General features: G+C 33.6%; 1 protein-coding gene across 3 annotated transcripts in view; it reads left to right on the top strand.

Moving 5' to 3' along the window:
- The window catches only part of LOC106103618, a 62,842-nt gene that overhangs the window by 30,345 nt on the left and 17,954 nt on the right, over nucleotides 1-14,543 (top strand). For all 3 annotated transcript variants that reach the window (XM_013283402.1, XM_013283401.1, XM_013283400.1), the window contains exons 3-9: nucleotides 2,907-2,931; nucleotides 11,786-11,867; nucleotides 11,960-12,273; nucleotides 12,428-13,549; nucleotides 13,628-13,807; nucleotides 13,891-14,073; nucleotides 14,165-14,449. In XM_013283402.1, coding sequence (XP_013138856.1) covers nucleotides 2,907-2,931; nucleotides 11,786-11,867; nucleotides 11,960-12,273; nucleotides 12,428-13,549; nucleotides 13,628-13,807; nucleotides 13,891-14,073; nucleotides 14,165-14,449 — 2,191 coding nt within the window. The remainder of the gene's footprint in view (nucleotides 1-2,906; nucleotides 2,932-11,785; nucleotides 11,868-11,959; nucleotides 12,274-12,427; nucleotides 13,550-13,627; nucleotides 13,808-13,890; nucleotides 14,074-14,164; nucleotides 14,450-14,543) is intronic.

Raw genomic sequence — 14,543 nt, 5'->3', positions numbered from 1 at the left:
GTTCTTATTAAAAATACTGAATTCGCAACTATTCTTTTACATAAACCTCGCCACTGTCGTTTAGTTTTAACTGAACATTAGGTACCGATGTTCGGTTCAAAATCTCGGTTATGACTGAATCTATGATGCAGAATAAAAAAAGACCATATTGGAATATTAACTTTGATTGCACTATCTAAATTCTAAAATCCTTACTTCGTATACTCGTCTTGTAACGGTATTTGTAAATACCAATTGAAATAAAAAATCTCAACATGTCACATTGTCAAAACAGACATGATTTTTTACGTAAAATGTTATAAATATAAGAAAAAAATATTACATCATTTGAGCGTACATGTTTTAATTTTTATGAGACATAAAATTTAACAACAGGACTCCGCCGTCAGCCGTAAGTTAATGGCTGCGGGCGCTGAACATTTTGCGCGGGGAATTAATTAAATTTATCAGTAATACACTCTCCCGCCTGTCGCCGTACCAAAATATTTAATATTTATTACAACTTAATCCTTTTACCTTGCTTTAATAAAATATTATAATGAATTACATCTTCCTGATGTTTTCATTTGCTATATTCATTAAAAGAAGTGAAGTAAAGTAATACATTTTAATTTAACGCAATTTGCAGAGATTTCACAAAATTTGTATTCGTAAACAAAACCAGAACATACATACATTTAAATCTAAACAACTTTCATGTTATAGCATGCCAATTTCTTTGTCTATATAGAAACGGACTAGACATAGAGCCATCGTTACATTGAATAAATTCTGACACTTGCAAGGGTTAAGTACAGATAATCACACATGTGCATACCATGCTGGCATATCTTTATGAGCACGAACTCCAAAAATTATACACTTCCACAAAACGAACACACAAGCATGTTTAAAACTTATTTTTCGTCTGCATTGATAGTTGTTAGGATCCTGTCATTTAAAAGTCAAAGGCCAATGTAAATTGAAGAGTGAGTGAATGGATTATTTTGTAACTAGTTGTACAAACAGTCACCGAGTTTACTCCAAATGTTTGGTTTAGTAAAAGCGATGTCATATTGGCGTATTTACAAATCACAGTTTGCATATCGTATGGCTGTAATCAAGTTCCAGGGTTGCATTCAATCACTGTACATTATTTAATATATCAATCAATCTGACAAACAAACTCGAATCATGTTACATGAACGTGTAAACAAACCATTTGCACGAAGAAATTTTGGCTTAAATTATTGTAAAATGGATGTTATTTAATGTATTTTTCTCATTTCAATATGTAAACTTACTAATATTAGGCGAAAGTTTAGATAGATGGATGTTTCTTAGAGTTTGCTGCATAATCAGCTGAACGGATCTCAATTAAATTTGGCACACATGTAGAGGATAATCTGAAAGTACACATGGTCTACATACTTTTATTTTTTATCCCACGCAGTACCGCGGGCGAAAGCTAGTGATGTATGAAAGCTTGTAATGTTTGATTCAGTGTATTGTGTGAAAAATGACATCCACATTAGCTGAAGGGAGTGAATTTAGCTAATTAGCTAATAATGACTGGTGCTATAGATGTACGGAAGACTTGTACATAATATGAACTGTCAGTAGGGACAAGGGTATGATGATGATTTAGTAATAATGATCTACGCTGTATGAATGTATCACTTTAAAAATATTTCAGACGAGAATACATGAACAACTAATTTATTACTGCCTAATGAATTGAGAAACTTCTGGTTATTGAATATCATCAATCATTAATATCCCAAAGCGGTGTTCACAATAATATATCACTTAACCATAACTTTTCCCTGACAAAATACCAATACTAAATTGTTGCTGTCTCTATTTGAAGCAATAAGTGTGAGAGGCATAAGTATATAATATCATTTTACAGGTTTTTGACAGTCGAAACCACAAGAATCGTCAACATGGACGTTACATAACGACTTTCAAATAAATTTAGAATTAGCATGCCGTAATACGTATAGCCCTTTTCAAAAATACCGACGCGTGATTCGAGTTAGCATTTTTCATCATTTAAAATTCATTTCTTAGAAGGGATATTGTTAGCTTTATTGGTATTTTTTACCAAGAAATTTCAGATTTTCCGTGCTCATAAGATCTCTGACCTGAATTAATGTCAACCCTCATCTGGCAGGCAATGGCCGGGATTGACGTCAGTCGGCAGACAAAAGAGATGCTCTAGAGAAATGTCACTAGATAGCCCTTATACAGGCGGCCTACCGTAGTATAAATAAAATACAAATATATTGCTTTCTGAATTATATACGACTCAAAACATACCTATGGTACATTTTAAATTAAATAGGCAATGAAAAATAGTGTTTTAGGTTTACGGTGACTACCAAATATTTCAACAACTTTCCAAATTTAAAACGATATTACAAATTCGATTTTTTTTCTATTTAAACGATTTTTAACCCTTAATTCGATAGTGCCAGTGTGAATAGCAACTAATTTAAAAATGTACTAGACTACATTAGAGATATACACGTGAGATTTTGATATTAGTGTTTAAAACAGTATTTTTTTAATAATGCGTAAGATAACTTTAATCTTGTGTCATAAAGCTATGCAGTTTTCAATCGATGTTTGATTGTCTATCGTTAAAACCGAGCGGTCACGGGTGGCGGCCGTCCTTGCTCCAACTTTCCCCGCTTGAGCAAGCCTTAAAAATGTTTCAATTATCACGATAACGTTGTCTTATACACGATAATAACTTTATAAAAACGATTACGTTAGAATTACTATTGTTCAGTTATCTTTCATTTTCTAAGAGCGACAAATTACTATGTAATGTATAAACATTATTGAAATAACTGAGTGTACAATAAACATTTTAGGCATGTGTAACATCGAAAATTAACTTTTAAATTTATTTGTTCCAGGGCAATCTCTTCACGTGTCCAAATGGTAAGTGAAATTTTCTTATACATTATATATTACTTAAGATTGTTCTTAAAGAATAACATATATAATATGTCTATATTTCTCTAATTACTCAGTAGCGATGTTTGATTTTAGACAGAGATAATAATAAACTATTGTATAATATAGAATAGAATATTCTGCGATAATATCCAACAAAGTAATTAACCACAAAATTCATTTTAAATTAGTGAGTTTGTGCATCGCGGTATCAAATGGACAGTGGTATGATCGTGCAATCGTATCTAATTATGTCAAACGCAACGATTCGTTAGCGCTGAATAAATAGTTGCATTTGGCAAACAATGGGGAATGAGAGTCTCTACTAGAGCGCACTCTAGCACCCTCTCTAATGTGCTTATTAATTTAACCACGCCCGTGTCGCACCGAACTGAGAGCCACTTTATTTATGTCGGCTCAAGCATTCCTTAAATTAAATTAAATTCAAAGAATGGGCGGTCGAGTTATTCAAATTTATGGAACAGGATTTAACTAAAAGCGTAGGAACTTGGCAGCGCGACGAAATTCGTGTAATGAAAATAGCGTGGACATGTTTTTCTATTTGATGTTATATTTCATTCACACTAACTACGGGACCTTATAAATGTAAAAACGTTATTTCAACTGTCAATATTAATTTGTGACTATGAACATTATACGATCCTTCTATATTTCTAACTAGCTGTTGCTCGCAACTTCGTACACTTGAACTTAAAAAGTAATAAAAAAAATAGCTTATGTTACTCTCACAGATATCACTATACTATACTATCACTAACTAGTAGATAAGTACTGTAACTTATAACTGAGTTATATTTTAAATGAGACCTTTGTAATCACAACATATGATATAAATTTACAACTCCGACTTACAATAAAGTACAATCACGAACGTAAATAACATTGTAAACGAGCATTAGAGCACGGAAGTGTTCTACTGGGGATTCTTCAGTAAGCGGTCTGCGGACCCACATCAAAATTTCAAACCGTGTAATTAGTAGCGTTCTATTAACTTTGGCAAATAATCGGCTAACGACGCGGAAGAGAAGCGATTTACGTAACTTTTTTTATCTTACAGATGTAACGTTTTTAAACAAAGAGATCTTTTTGTGATTATTCAAATTAGTGATTTCAGTTTACTAAATACTGGTTAAAAAAACGTACTTTAGCATTGTATGAAAGTTTTTTACATAATACGTAGCGAGACCAAAAATAATCGTATTTTGTTTTTAAACACTTATCAATCACCTTTTTAAATTGAAATTATAAAATTAAATTGTCTATCGAATGCAAAAATATGTTACTTATCTACCAAACCTCTTACAAGTAAAATATACATTTATTTGCCCTTACAAATTTTTACTCCAGGGTGTTCAAAAATGACAAGTTACGGGTAGCAGATCTTAATTAAGGATCCTTTTTAATTCGAAATTAGCTGAGTACGTGACAGTGACAGTCTGGGGGCGAATGAATTAGGCGGGTCACCGGCTTGCTGATTTTCATCAACCACATAATTAATGCGAGGAAATTGCTTCTCCTCACACACACATACACAAGTGACGGGTTGAGTCGTACGCGTTCATGTAACCGTTAAGTAAACCAGGTTACAGCGTATTAGTTAAAAGGAATTTTAAACCGTAACATGTACCGGATTTATAAAATGATGTAAGCTAACGCCTTTAATGCACAAATAAATATTATTAAAAAAAATCTTTTATTTTCATATAATAGTTAACACATAAATAGAGCACAACGAAAATTGTGGTCGTTAATACATGCGATTAGATCTAAAGCCTATAAATCGGTGTTCTAAAATAATACCAGTAGTAAAATATTGCCGGGTGTTTTTGTACGATTTAAAACTTTACCGGTTTTAATTTTGTCGCAATATGGCGGATTCATCCCGTTGCTGGTGCGGAAGAATGCCGCGTATGTTTTAACGCATTTAACTGAAAGGGATAAAATATTTTGACGTTGCAACTTAATTTTTTTTTTTCAAGCCTTTCAAACGTCATGCGATTTTAGGAATAACTGCTTTAGATTCCATCATTTATCTTGTAAAAAAAATTACTCGTAATTTTAATATCAAATTAATCAGTCAAGTGAACATATAACCTAACATTGTCTAGAACGTATTAATGATGTAATTAAATTGTTAACTATGTACTAAATTAACTAAATGATATATATGTTACATAATTAAATGCCTTTCTAATTACGAGCTTAGCGTAACACAAGTCACTTAACGGCTCTGTATAATGTAATTTACTCAGGGACGGTGAATTTATGGCTACCGAAATAGTGAAGTCAATCCGAGATCGTCACAGACGAGCTTGTAGACAGATTGGACCAATTTCAAGTTGAAATTAACAATTAACACATGCAACCGGGGAGTCGTTACTTGAGGCCTCAGTCGTAACAAGTTTATGTCTCGTCTAACTTGCTTACATTTATCGCTTCCAGCGGGAAGCTTTTAAAAGCTCTGAGAACCTGTTCGTATTATAAATAGCCTACTTGTACATATTAGCGTTAGGTTTAACTGATTTTTTTTTTCATTAGAATTAAGGTGGCTTTTAAAGATATGTGGAAAAGTAATACATTTTTATTAGATTGTTGTAATAATACTTTTTGAAACGTTTAAATTTCGACTCTGTATCTAAATCAGTACAAATGTAAGAAACACCGAATATAAGATCGATGAAAGTTAATTTATTGAGACTAATGATGGTAATATTACGTGTCATTACAACTACTGTACAGCTGCTGATCTAAACAGAACTGGACATTATATTGTCATTTACAACACAGTATAACAAGAAACTAATGGATGTCTTTACTTAATATTATAATCAGATTTCATTGACTAGGTGTTTTATTAAGAGGTATTCCATTCCATTTACTAAGTGTCAATTCTGTCTCTTAGCATTAATTAACACATACAATATTGGAAAATACAAAAGGTTACTTTACTCATACCACAACGTTGATATGTTACCATCACCCTATTGCAGAAGGCCAGTTCATACAAACGCTTCTATAGCATGTAGGCAGTTCGCAATTTGGTATCGTATTCATGCTATGAATTTATGTCAAGAGTCTACCAACGCAGTCCGGCTCAAAATCAATTCTCTGTCATTAACTACTCTGTATTCTGATAGCCTAGTACCTTATTTGCTATTTTGTTTATCTCTGTTATGTCAATATTTAAACCATTCTTTAAATTAACTGTCACTGATAGACTACTCTTAGTAACCAATTAACGACTGAGTGTGAAGTCTGTATAAACTACGGCACAATGTTTTACTAAATATTTTTAAAACGAATTTAGAAAACACTACATACATTTTAAGCTTCGTCCATAAATTATTTGACAGAGTGAAGAGCGGTTTGTAGAATTCACTTTCGAAGGTAGTTTATATACACGGTAACGATCTTCCATGGTGGGCGTGCATATGTCGGAGATAATGAAATAACAATCGCGTAACATTAGAAACACTATTCGTAGTTGGCCACCATGTTAATTGATAACTTCACAACACACTCTAATCCAATTGCAAACGTTCACAATGATTAATTAATTGATTTTATAATAACAAAACGCATCATTCCACCATTCAAAGACAACTGTCATCTGTCATTCGATCGCCGCTTAACATCTATCATGCACGATGCACATTCAGCCAGTACTCAAAATTATTAGTTGCCAGTAACTTTAATCGTTTAAAACTTAACAAACATTTCGCCCCATTATATTTATGAGAATTAAATCTATTATAACTCTACCATAAATGTAAATAAATAAAAATTTTATTGCCTAGTATCTAAGGAAAATGTTTTACTTCTTAATTGGTAAGCAAAAAAAGCCAATCAAAGATATCGGAAACGGAAATAACTAACAATGGTCCCCTAACGCTTCTGGTTAGCAACGTAATATATCATTGATATGCAGTCAGTACTCTTCGGTAAATCTTTACGTGACTTCTTGCTGATTGCAATTCGCACGACCAATAATACTGGGAAATGTTCTTGTTACTGATTTCTCATTGTTCCTCAAGTAATATAAAACAATGTCGCTTACTTCCGCATCGTTCATTATTTATTGTTATTTTTAATCTCATAATAATAAACCGAAATCAAAACACAAAACACTGGTGACACAAAATATGCAGAAGATTTAATTAAGAAGATTTTAGATTTAAATTGGAAATACTAAATAGTTATATTTGCATATCGAAATATTTGAGTACAGGGTGCGTTTTTAATTCTTTAATTAAAAGTAATGTTAAGAAAAAATGATGCAATAATTTACTTTAAAAATAAATTTTCATTAGGTAATTGCGTTTTCAAGCCTTAATAACACTTAAGTTTGGCACAAAAATATCAGTTCTTCTATGCCACTTTGGGCAGATTTCATTTTCATAATCACAATTTTAAATTAATGTTAATACCATTTGACTTGATGTAACTTTTAAAGCTTGTATGTTACGCTCTTATGTATGCGCAAATATCGGAAAATGACCCAATACGTAATGTTTGTAGTTACGAGAGTCACTTTAATGTCATCCTCCAGCCAACCGAATAAAGCATACTCTAACTCGCTAACGATATATATGCACATACTGATGAAACGATATCCAAGATATACGGATACTTCGTGCTTTACTTATACGAAATTCGATTTCATCTCATCTAAAGAATTTATTAATCATTTCGTTGTTTTCATTGCGTAAATTTACTAACCTATAAAACGGATAATAATTCTTTATTGATATTAAAAATGGACTTTGATATTTTCTTGTTTTCTGATAGTTGATATGCTCGTGAAATTTATTATAATAAAACTAACTACTGTTAAAGTATTGTAGTCTAACTTTTGAATAAGAAAAGGAAAAGCTATTCTATCTGTTCTTTAAAACTATGCTCTGCCTCGCAAGAAACGCTAACAATCATGCATCTATCCATCTGGACCTACGCATTTATAATATCAGTAAGAGCTTAGATTAAACACGATTACTAGCCGATTTACTTCATAGTATTGTTTATTATAAAATGTATAACAGCTTGTTTTAATATTTGGTCAAAGCAAGGAAGTTAGCGTAGTAAAAGGAATCCCTATCAGCAACGGACATGGCTATTGTACTATGTGGCGAGGAATGCTATTGCTTTCACCCGCCCAGCGAGTTATGAAGCCGCCAGATCGGCCGAGATAAATGCAACGCCTGCGTACTGCCTTATTAGATTTTATTATTTGCTAGGATTGGATAGGATATAGCCTGGAAAGTTTTGTTGCCTTTTATCACACTAATGGTCATTTCCTTTCAACTAAATTTTATTAGTATAGATAATATTTATTACAAATATCTTACTACCTTAACTCAAGCGAGTAAGTATAGATAAAACTATTGAAAAATGCAAATTTTACAATCAACGGCAATTTTTTTTCAATATGAAAATAGACTATGACATTTGTTAGTGGTTCAGAAGACTGAGAGAAACGGAATATCGTAAAATTTTAATTGTTTTAATTGTTTAAAATAACTTATTGATCACTAATTACAACAGGAAAGATTTGTATTTTTGTATGTATTGAAATAACTCAAAACTACAGGGCTGATTTTAAAAATTCTTCCATCGTTAGAAAGATAATTTATCTGTAACATTTTCTTTATTTTTTAACTTTACGCGGATGAAGTCGCGAGCAACAGCTAGTTTTTAACAAATCGGTTACAAACTTATCGTATCATCATCCCTTGGTTTACTTGATATCTGGCACAGGTTTAGCTACCGTTAGACCAAGCCCGGTTAATCAATGCAACAACTCGATACTGACCACATTCTAGTTGAATGTGTACCGCTACTTAATTAGAATACTACACGATTTATAAACTATTTATTAGTATGCCTTTGTTTGATATTCGTCAAACAATTCAGATATGAACAGCAAAGCCGAGCCAATAAATTGACCAATTGTAAATATATATCAACAAATTTAATCGTTTATTGGACGCTTACCATTAATATCAATCTAAAAAAAGTAATGAATCCAAAATTAGTTATAATCAACATCTTATAACATCATTATTATTTTCTCATAAATTCCAAACGACTTTTCAGTTGATGGTGCTGACAGATGCCGCGTAAAGTCCAATAACGCGTAAACTCTGTGCCGCGTGCGGCCGATGTCTTCTTTAATGGTTGTACAGATAAGGAATCAAATTCACTTCCCACTTAAGAATAAATATCGTACAGCAAACTGATACCACAAGCGGTTACATATGTACATATGTAACTCTACTGCATTATGAGCGTTAAAATACATTTTACTAAGTAGGGTAGGAAATAAACGTCCTCGACTGTTAAAACGATATTGTTTGTAGAATTTACGTAAGCATAAATGAGCAGCATTAGGCTTATTGTAAGACACACATCTATTGTGAGATTCGGAGCGTCACAAACTGGGTCAGTTACTTAGTAAGGCGCAATTGACGCCGGTGGAGACAAGGTTAACAATGGCCTCAGAGATGTCCAATTACTGCCAGTATGAATGATGTATGCAAGCTTACGGTACATTTTGATTTTAAACTGTGCCGCAATATTTACCAGCGCAGAGTAAACTAGTTCTCGTTTACTATTTACGTCAGTTTAAATCAAATACAAATAAAACAATATCGTTTTTCGAATAAGCTACCAAACAGAGTGACAAATAGTGGTTACTTTCACATTGTAATTTTTCCTGTTTTTTACAAAATAAATAGATATTAACTAGCTTTCGCCCGCGACTCCGTATGCGTGGAATTTAAAAAAACAAAATAAGTAGCCTATGTGTTCTTCCAGACTATCCTCCACATCAACACCAGATTTCATCGAGATCCGTTCAGGAGTTTAGGCTATAAACTCTCACAAATATCCATCCATCCATCGATACGTTCTCATTTATAATAGTAAGATAAAGTTAGTAAGATAGTAAAAAGTAAGATTAAAGGTTTGACGCAATGCAGTTCTGAATAATTGTAAATATTATAAACTCTATTGCCTAAAAAAATATTAAAATTGAGCATTCGATTTTTATTATGACGTGAAGAATACAATTGGTTGTGTTAGAGCCGATTGAGCAGCGGCGACACGCGCGCAGCCTTCAAGGCTGATTTGTAACGAGTGAAAGGCGCGTACGTACAGTGGGAACGTGAGTCAGCAATCGCTTTAAATGACCCCAAAGTAACCTTTCATATTTCAATTTTGTATACCACAATGATTATGTACTAATACACTAATGTACTTTTTGTTTTAAATATTATTATCATGTTATCTTCATCAATGCTTTATGCAAAAATCTGATCATGTGACTGTTTATTTTAAATCTACGTTTTAACTTTCCATTTCATTTACATTTATTTCTATTGTAAATTTAGTACACATTGATAAGCACTTAAGAAAGGCACTTCGATTTGAAATGGTATCCCGATCTTATATCAAATTACGATAGACATGGAATTGTCAATGCACGGCGTTCACGCTCAAAGTTCCCCAGTTTGCGGGGACGTAACTTAATATCCGGAACATCGTTTCCAGCAAGGCTGCATTCTAAGGGCTCTTGGAACAATCATTGCCTCCAACCTGGTACCGTTGCAATCGATCTAAAGCGACGGACGTAACATCGAATACATGAAGTTTCCCTCACGTAAGGTTAGCAGTTAGCGGTGACAAATATCACATGAATCGAATGTTGACAGGCGAATTTTAGAGCACTAAAGTTGATAATTAATAATAGATACGAAATACATTGAATGTGTAAGAAAAAAACGTCGAAAGTGACCTTGAATTTCTACATCTTAAATGTACATTGAATTAGGCAATTTCACTGAAATGTACGAAAAACATTTTTAAACGATTCTCAGGTGCAAAAATGCTTTGATTATTGAATTTCTAATTGGATATTCAAAAGTCAAGAATTGCAGTATATACAAAACACTATACCGCACGTCGTTTACAAGTCTAATATCGTTCAAGTTTGATTCGTTGTTTCTTGTATTCCAATGGCAAACAAGCAGTGTTTGTTTAGTTGTTTTCGCGTTGGTAACAAAAATAAGTGGGTCAAAACATTGCATCGTATTGCAGCGCGGTCCATTGAAGCGTGAATCCAGCGCGCTCTTCGCGATAAGTCGTCGAACTCACACGTTCCATTTAAAATATTTACTTTTTTAATAACTGAGGACATAAAACAATAAAACTAATAACACTTTTACTGCTATCAAAAACCAAGATGTTGTTCATAACCGTATGGGCAGTCGAATTCAATATATCTCGATTCATATTTTAATTCAATCATATATTTTTTTCAAATATAGCGTATCTAAAGATCAATGCGGGCAACACGAGTCGAAAAACATGATGTATTTAACAGAGGGTGAATGTATACTTTATGTACTGCATTCAAACAAAGTAATAGAAATATTTTTTAAAGCCATCTCAAGAATAGAATACCATTTCCACCGTAGATGTCTCAATAACGAATATCTTCTACAAAAAAACCAATGTACCTTCGTTTGATTTTCAAATCTTTACAAAGTGTTTTCAATAGACGAAACGACGATTTCACTTGCCCTTTGTAGAAAGTGAAATTCCTTGTGTTGACAGAAATCCATACAAAGCTAAACATTTGCGTACACAATATATGCAATATCGCTTTCACTCGGAACTAGGTGCGTTCATTGAAATACATACATGCATAATTTATGTACTGCCATTGACTTTTAAGATATTTAGTACGTGAACATATTAAATTACTAAAAAAACTAAAAGCCGATGGAACAACATAAATAATATTGATTTTCTTTTCCAGGTTGGGAGTTAAAAGGTCTACATTGTTATAAATTTTTTAACATCAGGCATTCATGGGAAAAAGCTGCAGAACTATGTCGAAGGTAAGCAGTATTTTTTGGTCTTTCATATTCATTGGTCTGATAGATAGCGTTTTATTGTACACAATGTCTTTACAACAATTATTTTATTACAGATACGGCAGCGAATTAATGGTTGTAGAAAGTTACACAGAAAATAACATGACCGCTAATATGGTGCCATCTAGTCCCAGTAATAACCATTATTGGCTTGGTCTAGCAACTGTTGACGACCTAAGGACCAATACTTTAGAATCAGCTGCCGGCGGTTTGGTATCACAATACGCTGGCTACTGGGCGTTACGACAACCCAATCCAAAGGAGGGAGAATGTGTTGATGTTCATGTCACCTCAGACAAACAATCCTGGGAGCTGACGACATGCGAGACCCTTCTTCCTTTCATGTGCAAGAGTGACGCATGCCCAGCAGGTGATTAAATTTTTTAATGATCTTAGTCTATTGGTGTACTTTCAGTTGAATACAATTAAAAACAAAACGTTCTTCACTCAAACTTTCCTTTGTTCATTCGGTAGTTTTGTTCAAATTAGCATGTAAAAGTGATTAACAAAGCCTTTTATTTTAGGAACCTTCCATTGTTCGAACGGAAGATGTATTAATTCGGCCTTTAGATGCGACAAACAAGACGATTGCGGCGATGCTTCCGACGAAATGGACTGCGCTTCCGAATGTCATTTTTACATGGCCAGCAGTGGAGATGTAGTCGAAAGTCCAAATTACCCTCACAAATATCCTGCTTTCAGTGAATGTAAATGGACGCTCGAAGGGCCACAAGGTCAAAATATAGTATTACAGTTCCAAGATTTTGAAACTGAAAAGTCTTTTGATACTGTTCAAATATTAGTGGGCGGCAGAACAGAAGACAAGTCTGTCAATTTGGCCACGCTATCTGGGAAACAGGATCTCTCTAGCAAACTTTATGTATCCGCTTCCAATTTCATGATTATTAAATTTAGCACCGATGGCTCTGTAGAAAAGAAAGGATTCCGTGCTTCTTGGAAAACTGAATCTTCCAATTGTGGTGGTGTCCTCAGAGCTACACCACAAGGTCAGGTTTTGACTTCACCTGGATATCCAAATGTATATCCCGGTGGTTTAGAATGCGTCTACATAATTGAAGCCCAACCAGGCAGAATTGTGTCACTAGAAATTGAAGATTTAGAATTAGAAATGAATAGAGATTACATCGTAATTAAGGATGGAAACACCCCTTCAAGTCCAGTACTCGCTAGACTAACTGGACCAGGAGCAGATAATCAAAAAGTAGTAATATCAACAACAAATCATTTGTATATGTACTTTAGAACTAGTCTCGGCGACTCTAAGAAAGGTTTTAATATGAGATATTCCCAAGGTTGTAGAGCAACGATAATTGCTTCAAATGGCACATTTACTTCGCCTGCTTTTGGTCTTAGTAGTTATCCCAATAATCAAGAATGTCTATACAGGATTAAAAATCCAAATGGAGGACCACTGTCTCTCAAGTTTGATGAATTTAATATTCATCCATCTGACGTCGTTCAAGTTTTTGATGGAGCAAGCACCAACGGACTGAGATTGCATTCCGAAAATGGATTTACCGTCAAACCAAGAATAACGCTAACAGCTTCAAGCGGCGAAATGCTAATAAGATTTGTATCTGACGCTTTACATAATGGATATGGATGGAAAGCTATATTCTCTGCAGGTATATTTTGCGTTAAATATTCACGTTATATTAGAGTTGTCAAAATGAATTAAAACCAATTAATGTTATGTATTTTAGATTGTCCGCCACTAAAATCTGGAATCGGCGCTTTGGCGTCAAATAGAGATACTGCATTCGGAACAACAGTAACCTTTTCGTGTCCTATCGGTCAGGAGTTTGCCACAGGAAAATCTAGAATTGTAACTCAATGTCAAGAAGGTGGAAATTGGTCAACTACTTATATCCCCAGCTGTCAAGGTAATTAATACATATGAAACAAGAAATTGTTACAGTACGTTTTTACTTAATTTATTAATATGTGTTTATTTGTACATTTGCAGAAGTTTATTGTGGTCCAGTGCCCCAAATTGACAATGGTTTCTCGATTGGATCAACAAACGTAACATACAGAGGCGTAGCTACTTATCAATGTTACGCTGGATTTGCATTCCCAACTGGGCAACCCATTGAAAGAATATCATGCTTATCTGATGGGCGATGGGAACGAACACCAACTTGTCTTGGTAAGAATAAAATATGCGAATAATTAGATTGTTTACATTAATTTTAATGGTATTTCTTAATGTTATTTCATACTTATTGTTTTCTTTATAGCTTCGCAATGTGTAGCACTTCCTGATGTTTCGCATGCCAACGTAACTATATTGAACGGCGGTGGACGTAGTTACGGTACTATTGTACGGTACGAGTGCGAGCCGGGATACGTGCGGACTGGACAGCCGGTCCTACTTTGTATGAGTAATGGAACTTGGTCTGGTGATGTGCCGACATGCTCTAAAGTCTTATGTCCGAAATTCCCTGAAATTAAAAACGGATATGTTGTCGATCAAAGTCGAATTTATATGTTTGGAGATGAAGCAAGAGTTCAATGCTTTAAAGGTAAGTAATATTATAATGAATGTGAAATTTAATAGTAATAAGTAGTTACTTTTTGTTTGAATTTTCTTTTAAGTATCTAAGAATTATTTTTTAA

Source organism: Papilio polytes, unplaced genomic scaffold, assembly GCF_000836215.1.
Source record: "Papilio polytes unplaced genomic scaffold, Ppol_1.0 DF823731.1, whole genome shotgun sequence".
In the NCBI taxonomy this organism is placed as follows: Eukaryota; Metazoa; Arthropoda; class Insecta; order Lepidoptera; family Papilionidae; genus Papilio; species Papilio polytes.
The sequence above is the reverse complement of the archived record's forward strand: the minus strand, read 5'-3'. Positions and strand labels throughout refer to the sequence as shown.